The sequence below is a fragment of the Euleptes europaea genome, chromosome 21, assembly GCF_029931775.1.
Source record: "Euleptes europaea isolate rEulEur1 chromosome 21, rEulEur1.hap1, whole genome shotgun sequence".
NCBI classification, from domain to species: domain Eukaryota; kingdom Metazoa; phylum Chordata; class Lepidosauria; order Squamata; family Sphaerodactylidae; genus Euleptes; species Euleptes europaea.
The window spans coordinates 17,215,131-17,235,644 of record NC_079332.1 but is presented as its reverse complement, the minus strand read 5'-3'; the positions used below and the strand labels follow the sequence as shown (position 1 = coordinate 17,235,644).

At 51.7% G+C, this 20,514-nt stretch overlaps 1 protein-coding gene across 1 annotated transcript in view; it reads left to right on the top strand.

Annotated features, from left to right (window-relative positions):
• Positions 1–11,417: 11,417 nt before the first annotated feature.
• Positions 11,418–20,514, top strand: part of GRIN2A (glutamate ionotropic receptor NMDA type subunit 2A) — a 238,110-nt gene continuing 229,013 nt past the window's right edge. Inside the window, exon 1 of the mRNA XM_056866242.1 lies at positions 11,418–11,837. Within this exon, the coding sequence (XP_056722220.1) occupies positions 11,418–11,837 (420 nt within the window). The remainder of the gene's footprint in view (positions 11,838–20,514) is intronic.

Sequence of the window (20,514 nt, the reverse complement as noted above, 5' to 3'; positions counted from 1 at the left end):
GGAGGAGGAGGAGGTAGACGAGGACAGGTCCGATCTCGGATCAGAGGATACCTTGCTCCCCTCCCCGGATGACGCGGTTGGGGATCCCACTCCGGTGTCCCCAGCTGAGGACTTAAAACTCTTTACAGAACAGCTGATCAGGCTAGCAAAAGCCCGCAGCCTGGACATTACTCAATCGGATCCGAGGCCATCGGATCCGGTTATGAGTGTCTTGTACAGCCCTGATGCTGGCTTCCCTAAATTCCCTCTGGTAAAAGGAATAAAGGAGGTAGCCATGGCCAGCTGGGAAAGGCCAGCTTCAGTAATGCCCTCAGTTAAGAAAATTGAATACAAGGTGTGTGAGGGTGAGGCGGGAATTCTTGTATAAACACCCCTCTGCAAATTCCATAATCACGGATGTACTCGCTGCAAAGTACAAGACAGGAGCACACTCCGCACCCACGGATAAAGAAGGGCGCAAGCTTGATACTCTGGGAAGAAAGCTATACTCTTCGGATTCACTGGGGGTTAGAGTTGACAACTTTGGGGCGTTAATGGGCAGGTACCAGATGGATATCTGGAACAGGGTGTCAGAAGTGTTGGAATCCCTCCCAGAAGATAAAAAGACCCTCCTTAAAGTCCTTCAACTAGAAGGTAGCAGGCTAGGCAAACACCAAATGGCTGCGTCCTGACATATGACGGATTGTTCTGGTAGGGTGATCGCCTCCAGCATAGTGTTAAGGAGGCATTCCTGGTTGCGTTCCGTCACACTGCCCCCTGATATTAAGGCAAGGGTGGAAAACTTGCCTCTTGACACTAAGGTGTTATTCCATGAGCAGACAGATGAGGTTCTGCACAATATACGAAAACAAAAAGCCACAGCAAAATCCCTCGGGATGTCTAAATGTCCTCATTTAAACACAAGCCTTACTATCGGCATGCGCCGACATACTATCCTAGACCAAATAGATACCAGGGGACGCAGTACAACCAGTACCATCTGTCCCAATCTAGACCGAAGTGCTTCTTCAAACAATGCATAGTTAAATTGTGGAACTCCCTGCCCCAGGATGTGGTGCTGGCTGCCAACTTGGAAGGCGTTAAGAGGGGAGCGGACATGTTCATGGAGGAGAGGGCTTTCCATGGCTACTAGTCAAAATGGATACTAGTCATGATGCATACCTATTCAGTGGTCTGTGGGCTTCCTGGAGGCACCTGGTTGGCCGTGTGAACAGACTGCTGGACTTGATGGGCCTTGGTCTGATCCAGCGTGGCTTTTCTTATGTTCTTACGGCTCCTTGTGAGTTGCAGAACGGATGAAGGGTCAGCGACATCCTTCTGAGTCCAAGTGTGGCTCTTCTGTGGCCTGTGGATTTCTCCCGGGTGGGGGATAAGTAGTTCCAGGCCTTTGCCCATCCACCTTCCAGACTCCAGCCTTGCTTGGGTGGCTGAGCCAGATAGGAAGTTGGGATAAAGCAAGCATCAGGGGATGGCTTTACATGTCGGGATGGGCCGCCATGGATCTAATGCCATAGTGGAGGTTTTCACACTATGCCTAACACAATGTTGTTCGGTGGGGCCACCTCAGATCTTCAAAGGCCATTCATCAATTAAAAAACTATTTCCCATCAAGGTCCCCCCCCCCGCCCTGATGCCTTCATATGGCGCATTTCCAGTTTTTAAGAAAAACTGAGCATGTGCCACTCTCTCCTCCCGTATCCTTATACGTGGGAAGACACCTGTGAATGGATCGAAACAGTACATGAAAAGGATCCTTGATGCAAGGCTCCTATCAAGGGTTGCCAGCTCCAGGCTGGAAAATACCTGGAGATTTTGGGGGTGGGGCCAAAGGATGGGAGTTTGGAGAGGGGAGGGACTTCAATGCCATAGAGTCCATTACCAAAGTGGCCATTTTCTCCAGGGGAACTGATCTCACTTGGATGGAGATCAGTGGTAATTGCAGGAGATCTCCAGCCACCACCTGGAGTTGGGCAACTCTATTCCTACCTGGGTGATGGATTCATCACAATGGTGCGTGGGGGGAACACCCAACTGAAAACTTTGTCAAATTGCACATGCTGCAACACGAGACTCATCTGCTGAACTGAACATCCAAACCTGTGAGCATACAATGGAGCTGCCTTCTACTGAATTAGACCCTTGGTCCACCGAGGTCGGTATTGTCTAGTCAGGCTGGCAGCCGCTCTCTAGGGTCTCACGCTGAGGCCTTTCACATCACTTCCTGCCTGGACCTTTAACTGCAGATGCCAGAGATTGCAACTGGGACCGTCTGCGCGCAAAGCCAATGCTTTACTGAGCCACGGCCCATCCCCAGAACACATGAGGCTGCCTTATGCAGAATCAGACCCTGGGCACATCGAGGTCAGTATTGTCTACTGGTAGTAGCTCTCCAGGGTCTCAGCCAGAGGTCTTTCACATCAATTGCTACCTGGTCCTTTTTAACTGGAGAAGCCAGGGATTGAACCCGGGACCTTGTACATGCAAAGCAGATGCTCCCCCACTGAACTACAGCCCCCCCTTCCAAAGAAGGAGAACATCTTTTGGGCACTGCAATTTAAGAAAGATGTAGGCAAGCTAGAACATGTCCAGAGGAGGGCAACAAAGATGGTGAGGGGTCTGGAGACCAAGTCCTATGAGGAAAGGTTGAAGGAGCTGGGTATGTTTAGCCTGCAGAGGAGAAGACTGAGAGGTGATATGATAACCATCTTCAGGGACTTGAAGGGCTGTCATATAGAGGATGGTGCCGAGTTGTTTTCTGTTGCTCCAGAAGGTCGGACCAGAACCAATGGGTTGTAATTAAATCAAAAGAGTTTCCGGAAGGAAGAACTTTCTGGTAGTTAGAGCAGTTCCTCAGTGGAACAGGCTTCCTGGGGAGGTGGTAATTGCTCCTTCCCTGGAGGTTTTTAAGCAGAGGCTAGATGGCCATCTATCAGCAATCCTGATTCTATGACCTTAGGCAGATCATGAGAGGGAGGGCATCTTGGCCATCTACTGGGCATGGATTAGGGGTCACTGGGTGTGTGTGGGGGAGGTAGTGTGAATTTCCTGCATTGTTCAGGGGGTTGGACTAGATGACCCTGGTGGTCCCTTCCAACTCTAGGATTCTATGATTCTATGATCTACTCATAACAGATATATGCTGTGATTTGTATGAAGCAGTCCTTGATTTTACAGCACCGTTACATAAATTTGATCTCTTCTCCCTGAACTTGTGATTTTGCAGAAGTGTAGGAAGTCCTCTCTCTCTCTCTCTCTCTCTCTCTCCCTCTCTCTCTCATTCTTGGAATAAATAACCTTAGCAGGCAAAACCCATCAATCGGCGTGTTGCTCTCATTGAACAGATTCATGAATAACTTGCAGATTAAAAGCAGGCCTCTTTCAATCATTTTTAAATGAGCGCCGTCCCCCAGGGAAAGGGCATTCAGGCTGACAGAGCTGTCATCAATAATCCATGCACCTTTTTCGTCAGGAACAAGCGCTTCCAGTGAAGTCCCCTCCCACCCCAGCGTTGATGAACTTTTCCTTCTCATTTGAGAGAGCCGCACTTCTCCATAGCTGCAAAATGTCACCTGTGCCAAAGACCCCAATAACATGGCGCGGGCAGGTGGAATTCATTCCTGGCCACTGTGGGTGGGGGAACTGGTTACTCCGCCTGGTCTACCATTCAGATACATTTCCTCAAATAAATAAAACGAAGCACCTCTTAAATAAACAAGTTACATTAAATAAACATATGCTGGGGCAGTTAATGCACAACCTATTAGAAAAGATCCCCCCCCCAATTACTGCATGCGGCTGAAGACTAGCTGGTTGCACTGGGGTTGAGCAGGAATTTTGAGGGGTCACCTGTTTGTTTGGTTGTTGTTTTTTTGCATAAAGTCACACCTGACTTCTGGCAAACCTGTAGGGTTTTCAAGGCAAGAGACATTCGGAGGTGGTTTGCCATTGCTTGCCTTTGTGTAGCAACCCTAGACTTCCTTGGTGGTCTCCCATCCAAGTACTAACCAGGGCCGACCCTGCTTAGCTTTCAAGATCTGACAAGAACAAGCTAAACTGGGCCATCCAGGTCAGGGTGATTGCCTCGTTAAAGGTAAAGGTAGTCCTCTGTGCAAGCACCGGGTCATTACTGACCCATGGGGTGACGTCACATCCTGCCATTTACTAGGCAGACTATGTTTATGGGGTGGTTTGCCGTTTCCTTCCCCAGTCATCTACACTTTATCCCGAGCAAGCTGGGTACTCATTTTACCAGTCTCGGAAGGATGGAAGACTAAGTCATCCTCTAGCCGGCTAGCTGAAACCGACTTCCATCGGGATCAAACTCAGGTCTGGAGCAGAGCTTTTGACTGCAGTACTGCAGCTTACCACTCTGCGCCACGGGGCTCTGATTGCCTTGTTAGGAAACTCTTTTTTTCTTCACTTTCTCCACAGTGCTGTGGAATGGGATAAAAAGGTCTGGTCTGCAGACTGGTGGTGGAAAGGGCCGTCAAGTCACAGCTGAGTTATGGCGACCCTGAAGGGTTTTCAAGGCAAGAAGCGCCATCCGGAGGTGGTTGGCCATTGCATGCCTCCGGGTGGGCTGAGAGAGTTCGGAGAGAGCTGTGACTGACCCAAGGTCACCCAGCAGGGTTCATGTGGAGGAGGGGGGAATCGAACCCAGTTCTCAGGATTAGAGTCCGCTGTTCTTAACCACTCCACCCTGCTGGCTCTCTTGGTCTGCAGACTGCTTAGGCTATAACTAATTTGGGCAAAAATAGGGTAGGTTGCTCATGATAGGCAGGGTACCTTGGGGAGAAACTGGAGGCATCAAGCATGAGTGTCAGACTAGGGTCTGGGAGATCTGGGTTCAAATCCTTTGTGGAACCTCACCCAGTGACCCCTGGACCAGTCACAAATTCTCTTGGCAACAGAAATTCCATTGTCTTTTTGACCACACCGTTTGTGATCTGCTCATGCCCAGTTGCAGTTTGGGGGTTTCAGGGAACCATATGAGTTATTTATTCTACCTTCCTAATGCTACTTGTGAGTAACTGGATGGAAAAGGACTTCTGCCCCACAGGTGGTTTCAGGATGCAGCTTTTCCTTGGCCCTGCAGGAGAAGCCGTACTTGGGCCAGATTCCCTCTTCTGTACAAAATCCCTGATTTTCTCAGCCTAGGCAGATCTAGCAGCCTTACTGCTAACTGGAGTGTTTCTATGGTTGCAAACTTTAACCCATCAGTAGATCAGTTAATCAAGTTGATCAACCAGTAAGAGGAAGTCAGTTTTAATGGGGCAGAATAGTTTTAATCCACCCAGCTCTCAGTTAAGGGCATGCCGGTTTATTTTTTGAAACTAATTTAGGTTCTGTTGCGTTACCATGGTTGGGAATGAAAATATGGAGAAATGACCTTTTCTTCTAATGAATTCATTACACTGCATAGCTTAAACTACTGATCGTTATGCTTCTTTCAATTTAAATGACTAATCAGTTACAAAATTCTGAGGCAGATAATACTCAGTATCTATTGTAGCTCTTTCCTATATATAAAATCTCAGACCAGAGTCTTGTGGTATGTTAACGGCTAACATTTTTTTTTCTTGCCTAAGCCTAAAGTCCTGGGTTCAATCCCTGGCTTCTCCAGTTAAAGGGACCAGGCAGTAGGTGATGGGAAAGACCTCTGCCTGAGACCCTGGAGAGCTGCTGCCAGTAGACAGTGCTGACCTTGATGAACTGATGGTCTGATTCAGAAGAAGGCAGCTTCATGTGTTCTGAGGAGGGGCCGTGGCTCAGGGGTAGAGCATCTGCTTGGCATGCAGAAGGCCCCAGGTTCAACCCCCTCCGTCTCCAGTTAAAAAGGACCAAGCAGGAGGTGATGTGAAAGTCTTCTGCCTGAGACCCTGGAGAGGCACTGCCAGTCTGAGTGGACAAGACTGACCGTGATAGACTGATGGTCTGATTCAGTAGAAGGCAGCTTCATGTGTGCATAATTCGCAAATATGAGCAGCCAGTGTGATGCAGCTACAAAAAAAGCTAATGCAGTCTTGGGGTGTATCAACAGAGGCATAACACCCAAATCACAAGATGTCAAAGTACACTGCATTGGTCAGGCCGTACCTGGAGTATTGTGTGCAGTGCCTCACTTCAAAAAGGATGCGGACAGAATCGAGTGGGTGCAGAGGAGAGCGATGAGGATGATCAGGGGCCTGGAGACCAAGCCCTACAGGGAAAGGCTGAGGGACCTGGGAACATTTAGTCTGGAGGAGACCGAGGGGGGACACGATTGCTCTCTTGAAGTATTTGAAGGGCTGTCACTTTAGAGGAGGGCAGGGTCCTGTTGGCAGCAGAGGACTCACAATAATGGGTATAAATTGCGGGTGGAAAGGTACTGCCTGATTATTAGAGCCGCTGCCAGTCAAGACCAGACTAACTTGGGTAGAACAGGGGTCAGGTTCACTTTATGGCAGCATATTTATTATTCAGTGTACACAGAAATAAAAACACTTGGCCTTATATATAGCCTAATCAAGAAAAAGAATAGATGTGTATCGTTACTAACTTTCCAACATTGTTGATGATAAAAACATTGTTAATGACCGATAATAAACCAGATGCGTTTTGGCCTGTATGTGTGGCCCATATTGGCTTTATCGCTGGTTGATGGTATACCCATCCGTACAACATTAGAAGTACATTACAAGAGTTTTGTGTGAGCCAATTCTAATGGTGACATATCCATGGTATACAATAATAAGTGACAATGGGCCACACCATATATCAGGTTACTGCTTGATAGCACATTTTTATATGTATTTCTGGATGTGTCTTTGTAATAATTATAATTGTGTGTGTGTGTGTGTGTGTGTGTGTGTATACACACACACACATACATACATACACACACACACACACAATTATACACAGATATATAGTATATATATCTGTGGTATAATTGTATATATACAATTATACCACAGAAGAAGGCCGAAATGCATCTGATTTATTATTAGAGCGGTTCCTCAGTGGAACAGGCTTCCTCGGGAGGTAGTAAGCTCTCCTTCCCTGGAGGTTTTGAAGCAGAGGCTAGATGGCCATCTGTCAGCAATGCAGATTCTATGACCTTCGGCAGAGCATGAGAGGGAGGGGCATCTTGGCCATCTTCTGGGCATGGACTAGGGGCCGCTGGGGGCGTGGGGGGGGGAGGTAGTTGTGAATTTCCCACATTGTGCAGGGGGTTGGACTAGATGTCCCTTGTGGTTTCTCAGGCACAACACTTCCAACTCTATGATTCTATGATTATCAGTCATTAACAATGTTTTTATCATCAGTGTTGGAAAGTTAGAAACAATACACATCTATTCTTTTTTATTGATTAGGCTATATATAAGGCCAGGTGTTTTTATTTCTGTGTGCACCGTACAATAAATATTATTATTTTGTATAATTTGTATCTCTACTTTAAGGTTCTGGGTTTAGTTCTGGTTGATTCCCCCTTTTCATTGGGTTCACTTTATGGCAGCTTCATGTATGCATCTCAGAAGTGTGTGCGTGTGTGTGTGTGAGAGAGGTGTATTTTAAAGCTCTAAAGGGGTTCAATTGAACCTTCTGTTGACCCTGTCCTTTCTCTCTGGCAGGATCAATACTAGAGGCTGGTTAGGTTAAAAGGACCTTTGGGGAGAGCCTGGGGGCGGGGAAGAGCCTGTGGAGTAGCAGCCCCCCTTGATTGACGTGACCCCTATGTGGAGTATCTGAACAAATAAGCCACAGGGCTAGGATTTCCTGCCACCCTGCAAAGCCCCCTATGATCGAGCAATGCATTTTTCTCCGGTTGGCTTCTGCCCAACTCACCTTGGTCTGCTTTTCAAGAAGAAAGGAATGGGGCGTGAGATTTAGCACCCCTGTGGAGTACATTAAGAGAGCCATCCTAAACTGGTCCACTTAGAAGTCAGTCCCATTTTAAGCTGGGAGTAATTTTGTATATGGTGTTTGATGGTGTTTTTATGTTGCTAGCTGCCCTGAGCACGGCTTCCGTCCGGAAAAAGGGCGGGATGCAATGCCTCTAAATAAATAAATAAATAAACTGTTCAATAGGACTGACTCCCAGGAAAGTGCTTTTAGGATTGCAGCCGAAGAGTCCTGCAAAGAAAGGGCCTGACAGTGCAAGAAAATACACGCTTCGGGATGTCAACTCCTGGTGAAGGGACCTTCACGTGAAGGTGTCTTGAGATAGAGTCAGGATACAACATCTTTATTGCAAGAAACCATAATGGCGAACTGAGAACAAAGCTCAAACACCCTACTTTTATGCCCGCAGATAGCCCGCTTTCCCCCCATCCCGTGCTCTAATGGGTGGGGTCAAACTGCGATCCCATAGGGGCTACCTGCTCAGGGTTTCAAATGTCCCGGCTTAACTATCAAGCTTTATTGCATACATCACAACCATCTCTCAGCCTAACCTACCTCACAGGGTTGTTGCGGGGAGAAAACGGAGAGGTCAACCCTGAGCTCCTTGGAGGGGAGGGGTAGGATTCACAAAAAAGCTTTCAGGGCAAATAACCCACCCATCCCCTCCTAGGCTTGGCTGGTGCCCCCGAGTGCTGGGTGCAAGCGACACGTGCCCGTGGGCCGAGGGTTGCCAACCTCCAGGTGGGGCCTGGAGACCTGGGATTACGACTCCTCTCCAGCTCCCAGAGCTCCCTTCCCCTGGAGAAAACGGCAGCCACGTGTGGGTGGGTGAGTGGGTGGGGCGCGCGGGGTTGGCTCTGTGGCTGAGTTCCCTCCCCCGACCGGGAGCTGGCAACCCAAGCGCCTCCTCGCCTCCAGGCAGCCCCCATCCTGGAAATCCGCATCTGCTCCTGCCTTGCTTGGGGGCGGGGTGGGGGGGGTCTCCTGGAAGGAGAAGGGCAACCATCCCTGTTGGCCCCCTCCTGCCCACCTGTCTGCGCCCACACCCCCCCCGCGCGGTTGGCAGTGCCCCCTCTCGTCCAGCGACTGCCCCCTTCCCCGCCTCCCCGGTTTTGGGGAGGGGGTGCCGCAAAGGAGCGGGCGAGGGAGGGCGAGGGAAAGGGAAAGGACCCCCCCCCCCGTTCCTTCCTTCCTTGCCTGCCTGCCTGCCTGGGGCGATGGAGGCGGGCGGCTGCGCCGAGCCTCCTCGCCCGGCCGGCTGCGGACTGCGGCGCCGCCTCGTCCTCTCCCCCGGCCGGGCCGGGCCGGCGGCGGCGGCGGGGGGCTGCATGGCCAAGGCGGGGGGTCGCGGCGGCCGGGCGTTAGGTGGCGGGCGGCTGCGGCTGCTGCGGTGAGCGGCGCCGGGGGGGATTGGCCCGGCGCTGGGGCGCGGCGCACGGGCGGCACTGCGGGCTCGGCGGGGCGTCCGGGGAGAGGGGGACGGCGCTTGGACCCCCACCCCACCCCACCCGCGGGGGCTGCCGCAGTCGCCGCGCAGGCTTTCCCCCGGGAGCGAAGCCCCGCCGCGGGGTGGTGGTGGTGGTGGTGGGGGGGACGGGCTGGGTGGCTTGCCCGGGCGCCAGGGAGAGGGGCAGGCACCCCCGCCGCAGGCTTACTCGGGAGCAAGTCCCGGAGAGCGTCTGCTCGCGTCCTCCTCGCGTGCAAGGGGTGGTGGTGGTGGGGGTGTCATCCCGCCGCCCGCCCCCCCGGCGCTCGCTCGGCGCGTCGACGTGCCCGGGGATCGCTGTGGGCGGCGGGCGGCGGCGGGACCGGAGGAACTTTCCCCGGGCGGGGGTCCCGGGGGGCGGGCGGGGCGGCCCCGCCTTGGCGCCTCACTTGCCGCCCCTCTCCCTCCCCGCAGAGCCCCGGCGCCCCGATCCTGAGCGATGCGCGGCGGCGGGCGGGAGGGGGTCCCGGCGCCCTGACGCCCCGCGCCCAGCCCTGCCCTAGGATGCCTCGCCTCCCCGGTAAGGCGCGTGCCCGGCGGGGCGGATCGGGGCCGGCGGCGGGGGGGGGGGAGGGAGGGGGCGGCCGGCCGGCCGGCAGGGGGCGCTCCCGCCCTTCGCTTCCCCGCAGCCCCCCGCAGCGGGCGGAGGGGGCGAGCCCCCCCTGCTACGTGGGAGAGGGCAGCGTTGCCGGGGGGGGGGGAGCGGATGGCGTGTGCGTTTTGTGCATGCCTCTGGGTCCTCTCGAGCGGACTCAGCTGCCCCCGCCTCCGCACAAATGCGGTGTTGCAGTTTTTGCAACAAAAAAAAGATTTTCCCTTTCCTTGGAGGGGTTTTCTGGGAGGAAAAGAGATGCTTCTCTTCGGAGGATAGCGAGGCAGGTTCCCGTGCACAGAAGAACCCCCCCCCCCGGCCTTACTATCTCCCCCCCTCCTTGCCACCCCCGTTTTACCTCTTGCCTGATCGCACTGCGCTGGGTGGGGGGGGGGGAGATCTGCCCCGCAACAGACAGTGGCAGAGTTGGAATCCCAATGAGGTCGGCAGGGAAGAGGGGGGGGGCAGCTCCGGAGACCCTCTGTGCTGCCCACCCGCAGCTCGCCCCCATAGAGGGGGATTGGTTGAGGGGTATGCCGTGACGGTGGCAGGCAGGGTAGGGGTGGGGGGGGGGAAAGGACGCAGAGCAGTGTGATGGGAGTACTTGTCTCTGGGTAGCCGGGTAGGGCGCTTTGCAAAACAGGAGAGGGTAGAAGCAAGTCCTTCCCACCCACCCACCCGCCAGCTGAGAAAACAGGGGCCTGGGATTCCCCAGGGGTCCCTGGGCCCCACGGAAAGGGGGGCTCAGCGCCGAGTCCTGAACGCGCCGAGAGAGGGATGCCCGCGGAATGAATGAATGCCTTCTGGGCTGATGCGCAAGGCCCGGTCCCAAGGGAACTGGCCGATCCAAGGGATGGGCTGCGAGAAATGGATGGGAATAATGCCTGCCTGAAGCCCTTCCAGAAACGCAGCTGGTTTTGGGCGGCTGGCCTGAAAGGAGTTTTGGAATAAAAGGGCACTACTGGACCGATCAAGCTGCAGGGAGGGAGGGCGCCAGTCGCAGCTTCTTCGGAGGCAGACAAGGAAAAGGGGTGGGGGGCAGGTGGCAGTTCTGGCCTGAGTTCGGGAGTCACTTTGCAAGACGCGTTTGTAGCCTGGTTTTCTCCCCTTCCCCATCCAAAGGCAAACTGGGAATTCGGTAGCTCACCTGTGCAACGGCCTTACACCAGTTTTTAATTGGTTTGGAATTTGGGGACCCTTCCTAGCCAGGCTAAGCTTTGAGGCTGAACCCTGGTGTCCGTTTCGGTGTCGGCTTGGCTGCTGAACTGGGAGGTGTCCCCTGAGGTTGTCAGGCTGGAGTTAAACTTTAAGACCCCCCACCCCAGAAGGAATCCATTGGAGGACGAAGGATGTCTTGCCGGGTGACGACCTGATCTCTCGCTGAGGACGGGAGGCGGTTGCGCTTCCTCCCGGGTTTTCACCTGCTTTGTGCGATGTGACTCCCTTCTGCAGGGGATGGAGCTGGTGAAGATGGCGCGAGCCTGCTGGACTCTCCTGGTGCTCCACACCCTTCTGGCGGAATCGGCTCTCGCCCGCGGGGCAGAGAGAAGCTACCCCATCCTGAACATCGCTGTCATTCTGGGGAGGACGCAGCACCTGGCGGAAAGGGACGTCCGCGGCCTCTGGACGGGGGAGATGGCGGCCAACTTCACCCTGGAGGTCAACGTGGTCCCCCTCCTGGTCAACCAGACCGACCCCAAAAGTATCATCACCAACGTCTGCGATCTGATGTCGGGCACTAAGATCCATGGGGTGGTTTTCGGAGACGATACCGACCAGGAGGCCGTCGCTCAGATTTTGGATTTTATTTCATCACAGACCTTTATTCCGATCTTGGGGATTCATGGCGGCTCTTCCATGATCATGGCGGAAAAGGTAGGATTAAAAACCTGCTCTTCGTCTCTAGGTCGAGCGCCACCTGTGATGGGTGGCGTTGGCCTCTCAGGGCCTGTTGGGTCTCAGGGCCTGTTGGGAAATGGAGAATTCTGGGGAGGGAAGGGGGAAGGCTGGTCTTTGGACATAGGTGCAGAAACTTTGGCGCAAACGAAACGATGTTTGAGTGGATTTTCTTTGGGTGTCGTCTTATTCTGCCTCACTGGCACCCGTGAATCTCCCGTGATCTACAATTGAGATGTTACTCTCTGGCTGCAGGGAAAGCTGAGAAAGTTCCTGCTACTTATTATTGTGCATCAGCAAAGGATTAAACCAGAAATGCTCTGATAGCTTCTTTTTTTTGCGAGGGAGGAACAGGCTTCACATGCTGTCTTTCTGCTCAGTGGTTGCCAATGGACTTCTAACGCTCTGTGTTCTTGCTGCTGACTTTGGCTGGTGTCGGGTGTAAAGACATCTAAAGGCATCTTTGCACTCCAGGACCAAAGAGTCTTGACCTTTCTTAGGGGAGCTTGGGAGCTGTAGTTCTGCAGTGAATTTTTGGCACCCTCCTCAAACTACAACTCCCACAATTCTTTGTGGGGGGGGACTCTGATACTAAAACTGTGGCGTAGATCTGTTTCACCAGCACTTGAGGGCCGTCGTTGGGAGGGAATGAAGTTGCCTCCTTTCTGCCTTGTTGAATAACTTGCAGGGCATACATAAACAGGTCTACTCAGAATCGTACTGAGGCTTATTCAGTTGGACTTACTCCCAAGAAAGCATTCTTAGGATTTCACTAGGGTTGCCAGCCCCCAGGTACTAGCTGGAGATCTCCTGCTATTACAACTGATCTCTAGCCAATAGAGATCAGTTCACTTGGCCGCGTTGGCAATCTATGGCATTGAAGTCCCTCCCCAAACCCCGCCCTCCTCAGGCTTCGGCCCAAAATCTCCTGCCAGTGGCCAAGAGGGACCTGGCAACCCTAGATTTCACAGTTACACTTTGCTATGTCAAGTGCCAATCTTGTAGGCAAGTTGTGGTAGTGTTTGGTTAGAAATGCAGAGGTCCAGAAACTTAGGGGCAGACAGGCACCAATGCAAGGGTGGGATGTGGTGGCTGCAGGGAATAACAGGGAGCAAAAAAGAGAAAGACGGAGAAAGGGGCCTGGTATTGATCAGTGGGAGCTGGGCACTTGGGCAGTGCTTGAGGAGTGATGCCAGGAGCTTGAATGGGTACCCAAGGGATATTGGGAGTAGGAGAATCGAGGCAAGAGAAGAGAATAGAGTGTTCCAGAAATACATGAATCCCATCCAAGACTGGCGGCAGACAAAGAACGGCTGCAGTGAAGCCTCATGTTGCCTTTTGGGTCAGTCCTTGGTGATTCCCGGAGCCTCCATCTGCCTGTTCGGTTCAGTCCTTGGTGATTCCTGGAGCCTCCATTTGCCTGTTCAGGTCACACCCGTGGTCCACGTCATCCAGTCATTGTATTTTTGTATTTTTTCACATTGCTGATAATTAAGCTACAGTGGTAGTAGTAGCTCCTAGCTTTAAATAAAGAGGGTTATGTAGATTCATGAGGGTTACCTGTCAGCATCTGTTAGCTCTGCCAACTTAACAGAGCCTCCACATTGGAAGGCAGTGCGCCTTAAAGTGCGAGATGCTGTGGGCACACCAGTACAGGTTGTCTCCCTCGTACTCTTCTTGCGGCTCTCAGAGGTACCTGGTTGTCGTCTGGATCGCTGGATTAGATGGGGCCTCAGCCTCATCCTTCTTGTGATTTCAGCAGAGGTAGCCTCTATAAAATTGTCCCACCATTTCTTGATATAAAAAAGCTGCATACGTTTGTGGCTTCTTTTTGCTTAAGGTGCTCTGAGGTACCAAGTTTGGTGGTTGTGTGGCTGCTGTTGTTATTGTTTTACAACAAAGGACATTGCAGAGTAGGAAAGATGAATCCTCCTCCTTCCTAGGCACAACGCAGACACACCCGTGCCAACCTGTGCTTCTTTTCTTGGTCTTTGCATCTTTTTCAATCTGGAGGGCCCCGAGAGGAAGGCCTCATATTGTCATAATGTCAACTGTAGGCACCTTGGGGCAGGGATCGGCCAGGTTCCTCTACATGGCAAGGAAAGACAGTTTATGTATTCTCTAGAGGTGCCATGCGCACTCTCCGAAGCGTAGCGTGGGGTCTAGCAATCTGCCGATGGAATGGCTGGAGCCCTGTAATAAACCTGGCAGCATTGAGAGATGGAGCTTGGATGAAAAGCCCCACTTAAAATCTGTACACGAAGGTGTTTCACATCGAAATTGCAAAGGGAGGTATGTGATGCCAAGGTGCAGAAGATCTGTATTTCTTGTAACCCGAGGATCTTGTTCTTTCCCTACTAATGCAACAGAGAGCACTTTTTTAAAAAGAAGTTGCTTTATCTTGGCCATGAAAGTCCAGACCAGTTTACTTCAGAAGTTGGATGTGACCTGTGTGTGTGTGTGTGTGGGGGGGCATTACTCAGCTGTCCTTGCTGTGGGACACTTGTGGGAATCTGGATGGCCCCGTATGAAAAGGCGTCACAGTTAGAGCAGTTGCTCAATGGAACAGGCTTCCTCGGGAGGTGGTGGACTCTCCTTCCCCGGAGGTTTTTAAGCAGAGGCTAGAGGAACATCTGTCAGCAGTGCTGGTTCTGTGAATTTAGGCAAATCATGAGAGGGAGGGCAGGAAGGGTTGCGCCAGCGTTTGGCTCTCGTGGCCCTTTCTTGCATGCCCAGGGTAGTGCTGATCTCCACTTTGGGTAATGGCGGACCTACATTTTAGGGACCCAGAAGCTTGAACTGTTATGGGGGCCCCTTCACAACCAGCAACTATAGGGCAACATCCAACAAGGTCCAAAGGGCCTTGCTGCCCTTGCAAGGACCTCGAGGCCCCAATAGCGGAGAACAAGGTTGCGGGTGGAGTCCTTGAAAATGGGCCATACAGTGAACCCCTTCCCACCAGCAACGAGGTCTGGGTGACCGCTGTTATCTTCTTCAATGGGGTTGTTCTACGGCAAATGTCTTGGTTCATTCTCTAATAAAGAGGTTGAAGGTCATCAGAGGGGGCTCCTTAGGGTAAAGAGGTGCCAGTCGGATTTTGGGTGTTAAAAATGCACGAATTGAGAATTCAGATGTCTTTTTATGGTTCCGATTGACTCTAGCCAAAGGGCTGAGCTAGAGAACTATTAAGCCCTGCACCAATGAAGGATTTGAGGATCCAGCTGCCAAAATGTAGGCTATACAGAGAGGGACATTTTGAGGCCATATGAAATAGGTATTAAAGCATATTCTAAGGTCAATATTAAGTACTTACACCAATTGGCTTATGATTCTATCACTAAAATAGCTTTATTTTTATTAACAAACACTTAAAGAAAACTACATTGATTTTGTTGAAAAATACACTCATTAAAAAAAATATGTTGCTTCAGGGCCCCTCCAGGGTTAGGGGCCCTGAAGCTTAAGCTTCATTAGTTTCGTAGTAGATCCGCCACTGACTTTGCGGTCAGGAAGCAATTTCCATCCAGGCCAGATAGGGCAGGATCCTGGAGGGGGTGTTTTTTGGCCATCTTCTGGGCATGGAGAAGGGGTCACTGGGGTTGTTGGTAGTTGTGGGGAAAGTAGTTGTAAATTTCCTGCATTGTGCAGGGGGGTTGGAGTAGATGACCCTGGAAGTCCCTTCCAACTCTAGGATTCTGTGGGAGCAAGAAAATTGCAGCCATGCTGGGAGTTTGCTCTGCTGACCTTCATGTGAGGGGAAACGCAGCTGCAGTTACGGAGTCCCCTTGCCGGGCTTGCGCCCCCCCTCCCAGTGCCAGTTCTTGCTGCCGTTCCCATCTTGGGTTTTGCCGTGGCTGAGCCGGCTGCCGCGAAGATCTTTTGAGCTGATCTTGTTTGTCGCTTCTGTAAAGAGTTGATGATAATTCCGGGAGGCGTTTGCTGACTGGAGAGGCACTTATTAGCTTTTCAGCAAATAATTTCTCGGCACATCAAAACCCTGGAACTGTTTCTCAACAGAGGCTTAGTATAGCAAAAACAAATCAATTTTTTTTTTAAAAAAAGCTTGGATTCTCTTCTGATTTTTCTTCGTCTCCTGCTGACAGACTTTGTTTGGCACTAAACATCTTTTTGGTACTGATGAGAACAAGGGGTTGCAATGTTTCGTACCAGAGAAACATGCAGATGCAGGAGGGTTCTTAATCCCCCCCCCATCAATTCATCACCTGAAATAGCATATCTGTCCTGTTATAGCATCATGGGGGGGGGATGGGCATGAGGGGAGGGTCTGTGGCTCAGTGGGACAACACCTGCCCTCTCCGTCTCCCAACTTCAATCCCTGGTATCTCCAACTAAAAGGATCCAGTAGTAAGTTATGGGGAAGAACTTGGAGATCCATTGCTAGTTGGTGGCAGTGGAAAGGGCCATCAAGTTGCAGCTGACATGTAGCAACCCCCGTAGGGTTTTCAAGGCAAGAGACGTTAGGAGGTGGTTGGTCATTGCTTGCCTTCGTGTGGGCTGAGAGAGTTCTGAGAGAACCGTGACTGGCCCAAGGTCACCCAGCAGGCTATGTGTAGAGGAGCGGGGAATCGAACCCACCACTCATGTGGAGGAGTGGGGAATCGAACCCGGTTCTCCAGGTGACAGTCCGCCATGCATGTGGAGGAATGGGGAATCGAACCCAGTTCTCCAGATTAGACTCCACCGCTCTTAACCGCTACACCACGCCGGCTACCAGTTGGAGTAGACGATATCTGATCTTGAGTAGATCGTTGGCCTGCCTCTGTATAAGGCAGCTTCGTGTGTTTTAATTTCGCATTGGCCAAATGGTGGGCCCAGTGATTAATGCCCTGGTTTCCCAAGAGTGAAGGTGTGTCCAGGTTAGCGTTTCCTTTCCTCACCTCTCCTGGCCATCTCGCTGTGTAGGGTCACTGGTTACAGCATTCGTATATCTGCTGCTCAGTTGAGCATGGGGCCAATACAAGAATGACTGGAACATCCCCAGATGTGGCAACTCCAGCATTTTCCTTTTGGTGCCTGCAAATGGCTCATGAAGGCTATTCCCCACGAATTTTGGAGCGGTTTACACTGGTAGCCATCTCTCCCCATTGTCATCATGAATACCCAAATAACACAGCTTCCTCAGAGGCAAAGGTTGCATTCTGCAGCAGAGGAGTATCTCATAGAATCAGAGTTGAAAGGGGCCATACAGACCATTGAGCCCAACCCCCTGCTCTGTGCAGGATCAGCCTAGAGCATCCCTGACAAGTGTTTGTCCAGCTGGTGCTTGAAGACTGCCAGAGAGGGGGAGCTCACCACATGCCTAGGCAGCCCATTTCCACTGCTGAACTACACTCACGGCAAAAAAAAGTCTTCCCTAATATCCATCCAGTACCTTTCCGCCTATAATTAAAACCCATTATTGCGAGTAGTCTCCTCTGCTGCCAACAGGAACAGCTCCCTGCCCTCCTCTTAAGTGAAAGCCCTTCAGATATTTCAAGAGATCAATCATGTCACCCCTCAATCTCCTTTTTTCCAGACTTAACATTACCTAGTCTCTCAGCCTTTCTTCGTAGGGCTTGGTCTCCAGGCCCAGGATCATCTCCAACCCAGTCTCACAGGTCAAATGAAACCTTCAGTTCACGGGGCAAACTTTTTATTTCTCTTACAGTTGGCACAATGAGTAGCTAATGGCTGCAGTAGGATGTGTCCCGTGAGTTGTAATCTGGGGAAAAACCATCCCTTGGGTAATGAAAATTCAGAGAACTCCACCAAAGCATTCCCCTTCCTAGCCAAGAAGTGTTAAAGATACCGAATGCCATGGGGCTGGCAAGGCACCTGTCTTATCCCAGGTTTATGGCACAATGCCTGTTTTGTGCTGGCCAAGTTGTGTTCTTGCTAGGTGCTAGCACACTCCAGTAAAAAATAGTCTACAGTGAGCACAGTTGGCATCAGGAGTGGGGGGGGGGAGCAGCTCTCTTGACCACAGAGAGTAATTTCCCAGATGGCCAGTCAATCAGGCACTTCAGCACCTGGGAGAGCTCCAAGGGGAAAACAGAAGTTGCTCCAGCATAGTCCCAGAGCAAAGCTTGACCTCTATGATCTCAGGCAGGTCTGAGGGCTGCCAGAACTCTGAAGAATCAAGGAATTTAAAGGTGCAGGACTCTGTTGTGGAATTAGACACTAAAGAGATGCTTGACGGTTTCGGCTCGCTGTCTATTACGTCCTATAGCACCTTTTCTTCAAGGAGTTGAGCATTAGGGCTGTGCCCCCCCCCACTTTGGTTGCTCTTGTTGCCTTTCAAATGACAGTAAAAAACCTTTTCTATGTGTACGTATGAGAAGACAAGAGTCACTGGAAAAGACAATCATGCTAGGAAAAGTTGAGGGCAGCAGGAAAAGGGGAAGACCCAACAAGAGATGGATTGACACAATAAAGGAAGCCACAGCCCTCAGATTGCAAGACCTGAGCAAAGCTCAAAGGACATTTTGGAGGACATTGAGGTATAGGGTTGTCATGAGTCGGAAGCGACTTGACAGCACTTAAGACACACACGTGTTCGAGGAGGGGATAAGGGGTTGAATCAGACTTCCTCACTCGACAGGTTTAAATAGCCACCCCCATGTTCAGAGCCTGGCAGCGTGTCTTCATTACATCATGAGACATCTGATGAGTGGGCTCTGTCGGGGGATCCGGGGCTTGAATTGAGAGGTTTGCAGACAGAGGCTGAGGTTTGAGTATCTGTGTGCTCGTTTGGGCTTCAGGCCTTCTCAGGGGCAGAAGCCAAGAAGTCTGTGCCGACATTGGGTGGGATCCACCTTAGATTGGCAGTTTCTGCCGGTTCCCCCTTACAACTGCAGCATGGTGTAGTGCAGGGGTGTCAAACATAAGGCCTGGGGGCCGGATCCGGCCCATTGCGACCTCTTATCTGGCCCACGAGGCAGCCACCCCTCCCCACTCTCGATATGGTCTGGCGAGGCATGGCCCAGCCCAACCAAGTGATATTATTGTCACATCCGGCACTCGTAACAATTGAGTTCAGTACCCCTGGCGTAGTGGTTAAGAGCGGTGTTTTGGAGCAATGGACTCTGATCTGGAGAACCGGGTTTGATTCCCCACTCCTCCTCATGAGCGGTGGAGGCTAATCTGGTGAACTGGGTTGGTTTCCCCACTCCTCCACATGAAGCCAGCTGGGTGATCTTGAGCTAGTCACGCTCTCTCAGCCCCACCTATCTCACAGGGTGTCTGTTGTGGGAAGGGGAAGGGAAGGAGATTGTAAGCCATTTTGATTCTTCCTTAAGTAGTAGAGAAAGTCAGCATATAAAAACCAACCTCCTCCTCCCTCCTCCTCCTCCTTTTCCTTTTCCTCCTCCCCACTCAGGAACCTGTTTCTCCCAGAAGCAGCATTTCTTGGAGCTCTGTAGGCCGCAGTGAGAGGGGAGGGATAGGTCCGTTCCAGTGATGGGATGTTTAGACTGGATCCAACCCATTGGATCCTGCTTTTTCAGCAATCAGTTGGAAACCTCTGCTTTCCCTGTTTCACGTCCAACACTTCATCCTGACTGCTCATGGCAAACTAAGCTCAGTATTTGCACAAACAGAAGGCGGTTAACTTGGAACGGTGAGAAATGTCCTTAAAATCTGCCTGACCCCATCAGTCCAGAGCAGGCCACCGGAAAGTTGTCTGAAATGATTTCCCTTTGGGATCTCACCCACCTCAGATCTGCTGGGGGCAGTCTTGGCAAGCGTGTTCTCTCGAGTGTGCTCCATTGACACGCAGCTGAATATATGTGAGTGAACATCACCTAGTGAGAAGGGACAGGGTTCGGCTGAGAGCCTCCGCATTTACTATTAACTATGAGTGGAGAGTTGAGGAAGGAACTCCCACCATTGCAAAGAATCATAGAGCTGGAAGGGGCCATAGAGACTATCTAGTCCAACCCCCTGCTCAATGCCCGAACAGCCTAGAGCATCCCTGACAGGTGCTTGTCCAGCCTTTGCTTAAAGACAGCCAGTGAGGGGGAGCTCACCACCTCCCTAGGTAGCCGATTCCCCTGTCGAACAACTTTTACCATAAACCATTTTTGCCTAATATCCAGCCGGTACCTTTTTGCCCGCAATTTAAACCCATTATTGCGAGTCCTTTGCTGTCAGTTTCTACTGCCTTGTCTTTCCTTGAGTTCTGCTGTCCTGGCTGTTCCCTTGTCTGATGCTTGACAGAATTTGGGGCCCAGGAATGAACGGTTTTGGGGGCATGGTGGTGGGGTTTTCTCTTGCTGCATTAATGTTCTTGAAGATATTCTTTAAAACGGAAACTGTGGGCTGCCCTCTGGCAACCCCATTAAGAAACGACCGAATCTTACAGCTTCAGCACCCAAAGGTGTTGATGTTTCAGTGACTGGTGTTTTTTTTTAGTTGTCCCAGGGCTCCTTTGAGAAGAGCGCTGAGAATCTCAAGATGACTGCCCCACGGCAGAGGCAAGGGGGACAGTATGGAGCAAATGAACTGGAGAGAGTGTGCTTTGCCCAACTTACTTTGGCTCTCTTTTCCCCTTTGGGTTGGCATTTGAGAGGCCGGATCGGGCCCTGCTGCTCCCAGCCGCGGCCCAGGCAGTTGCCAGTTGCCAGACCCCAGGCGTGAACATCTTTGGCGCCTCCAG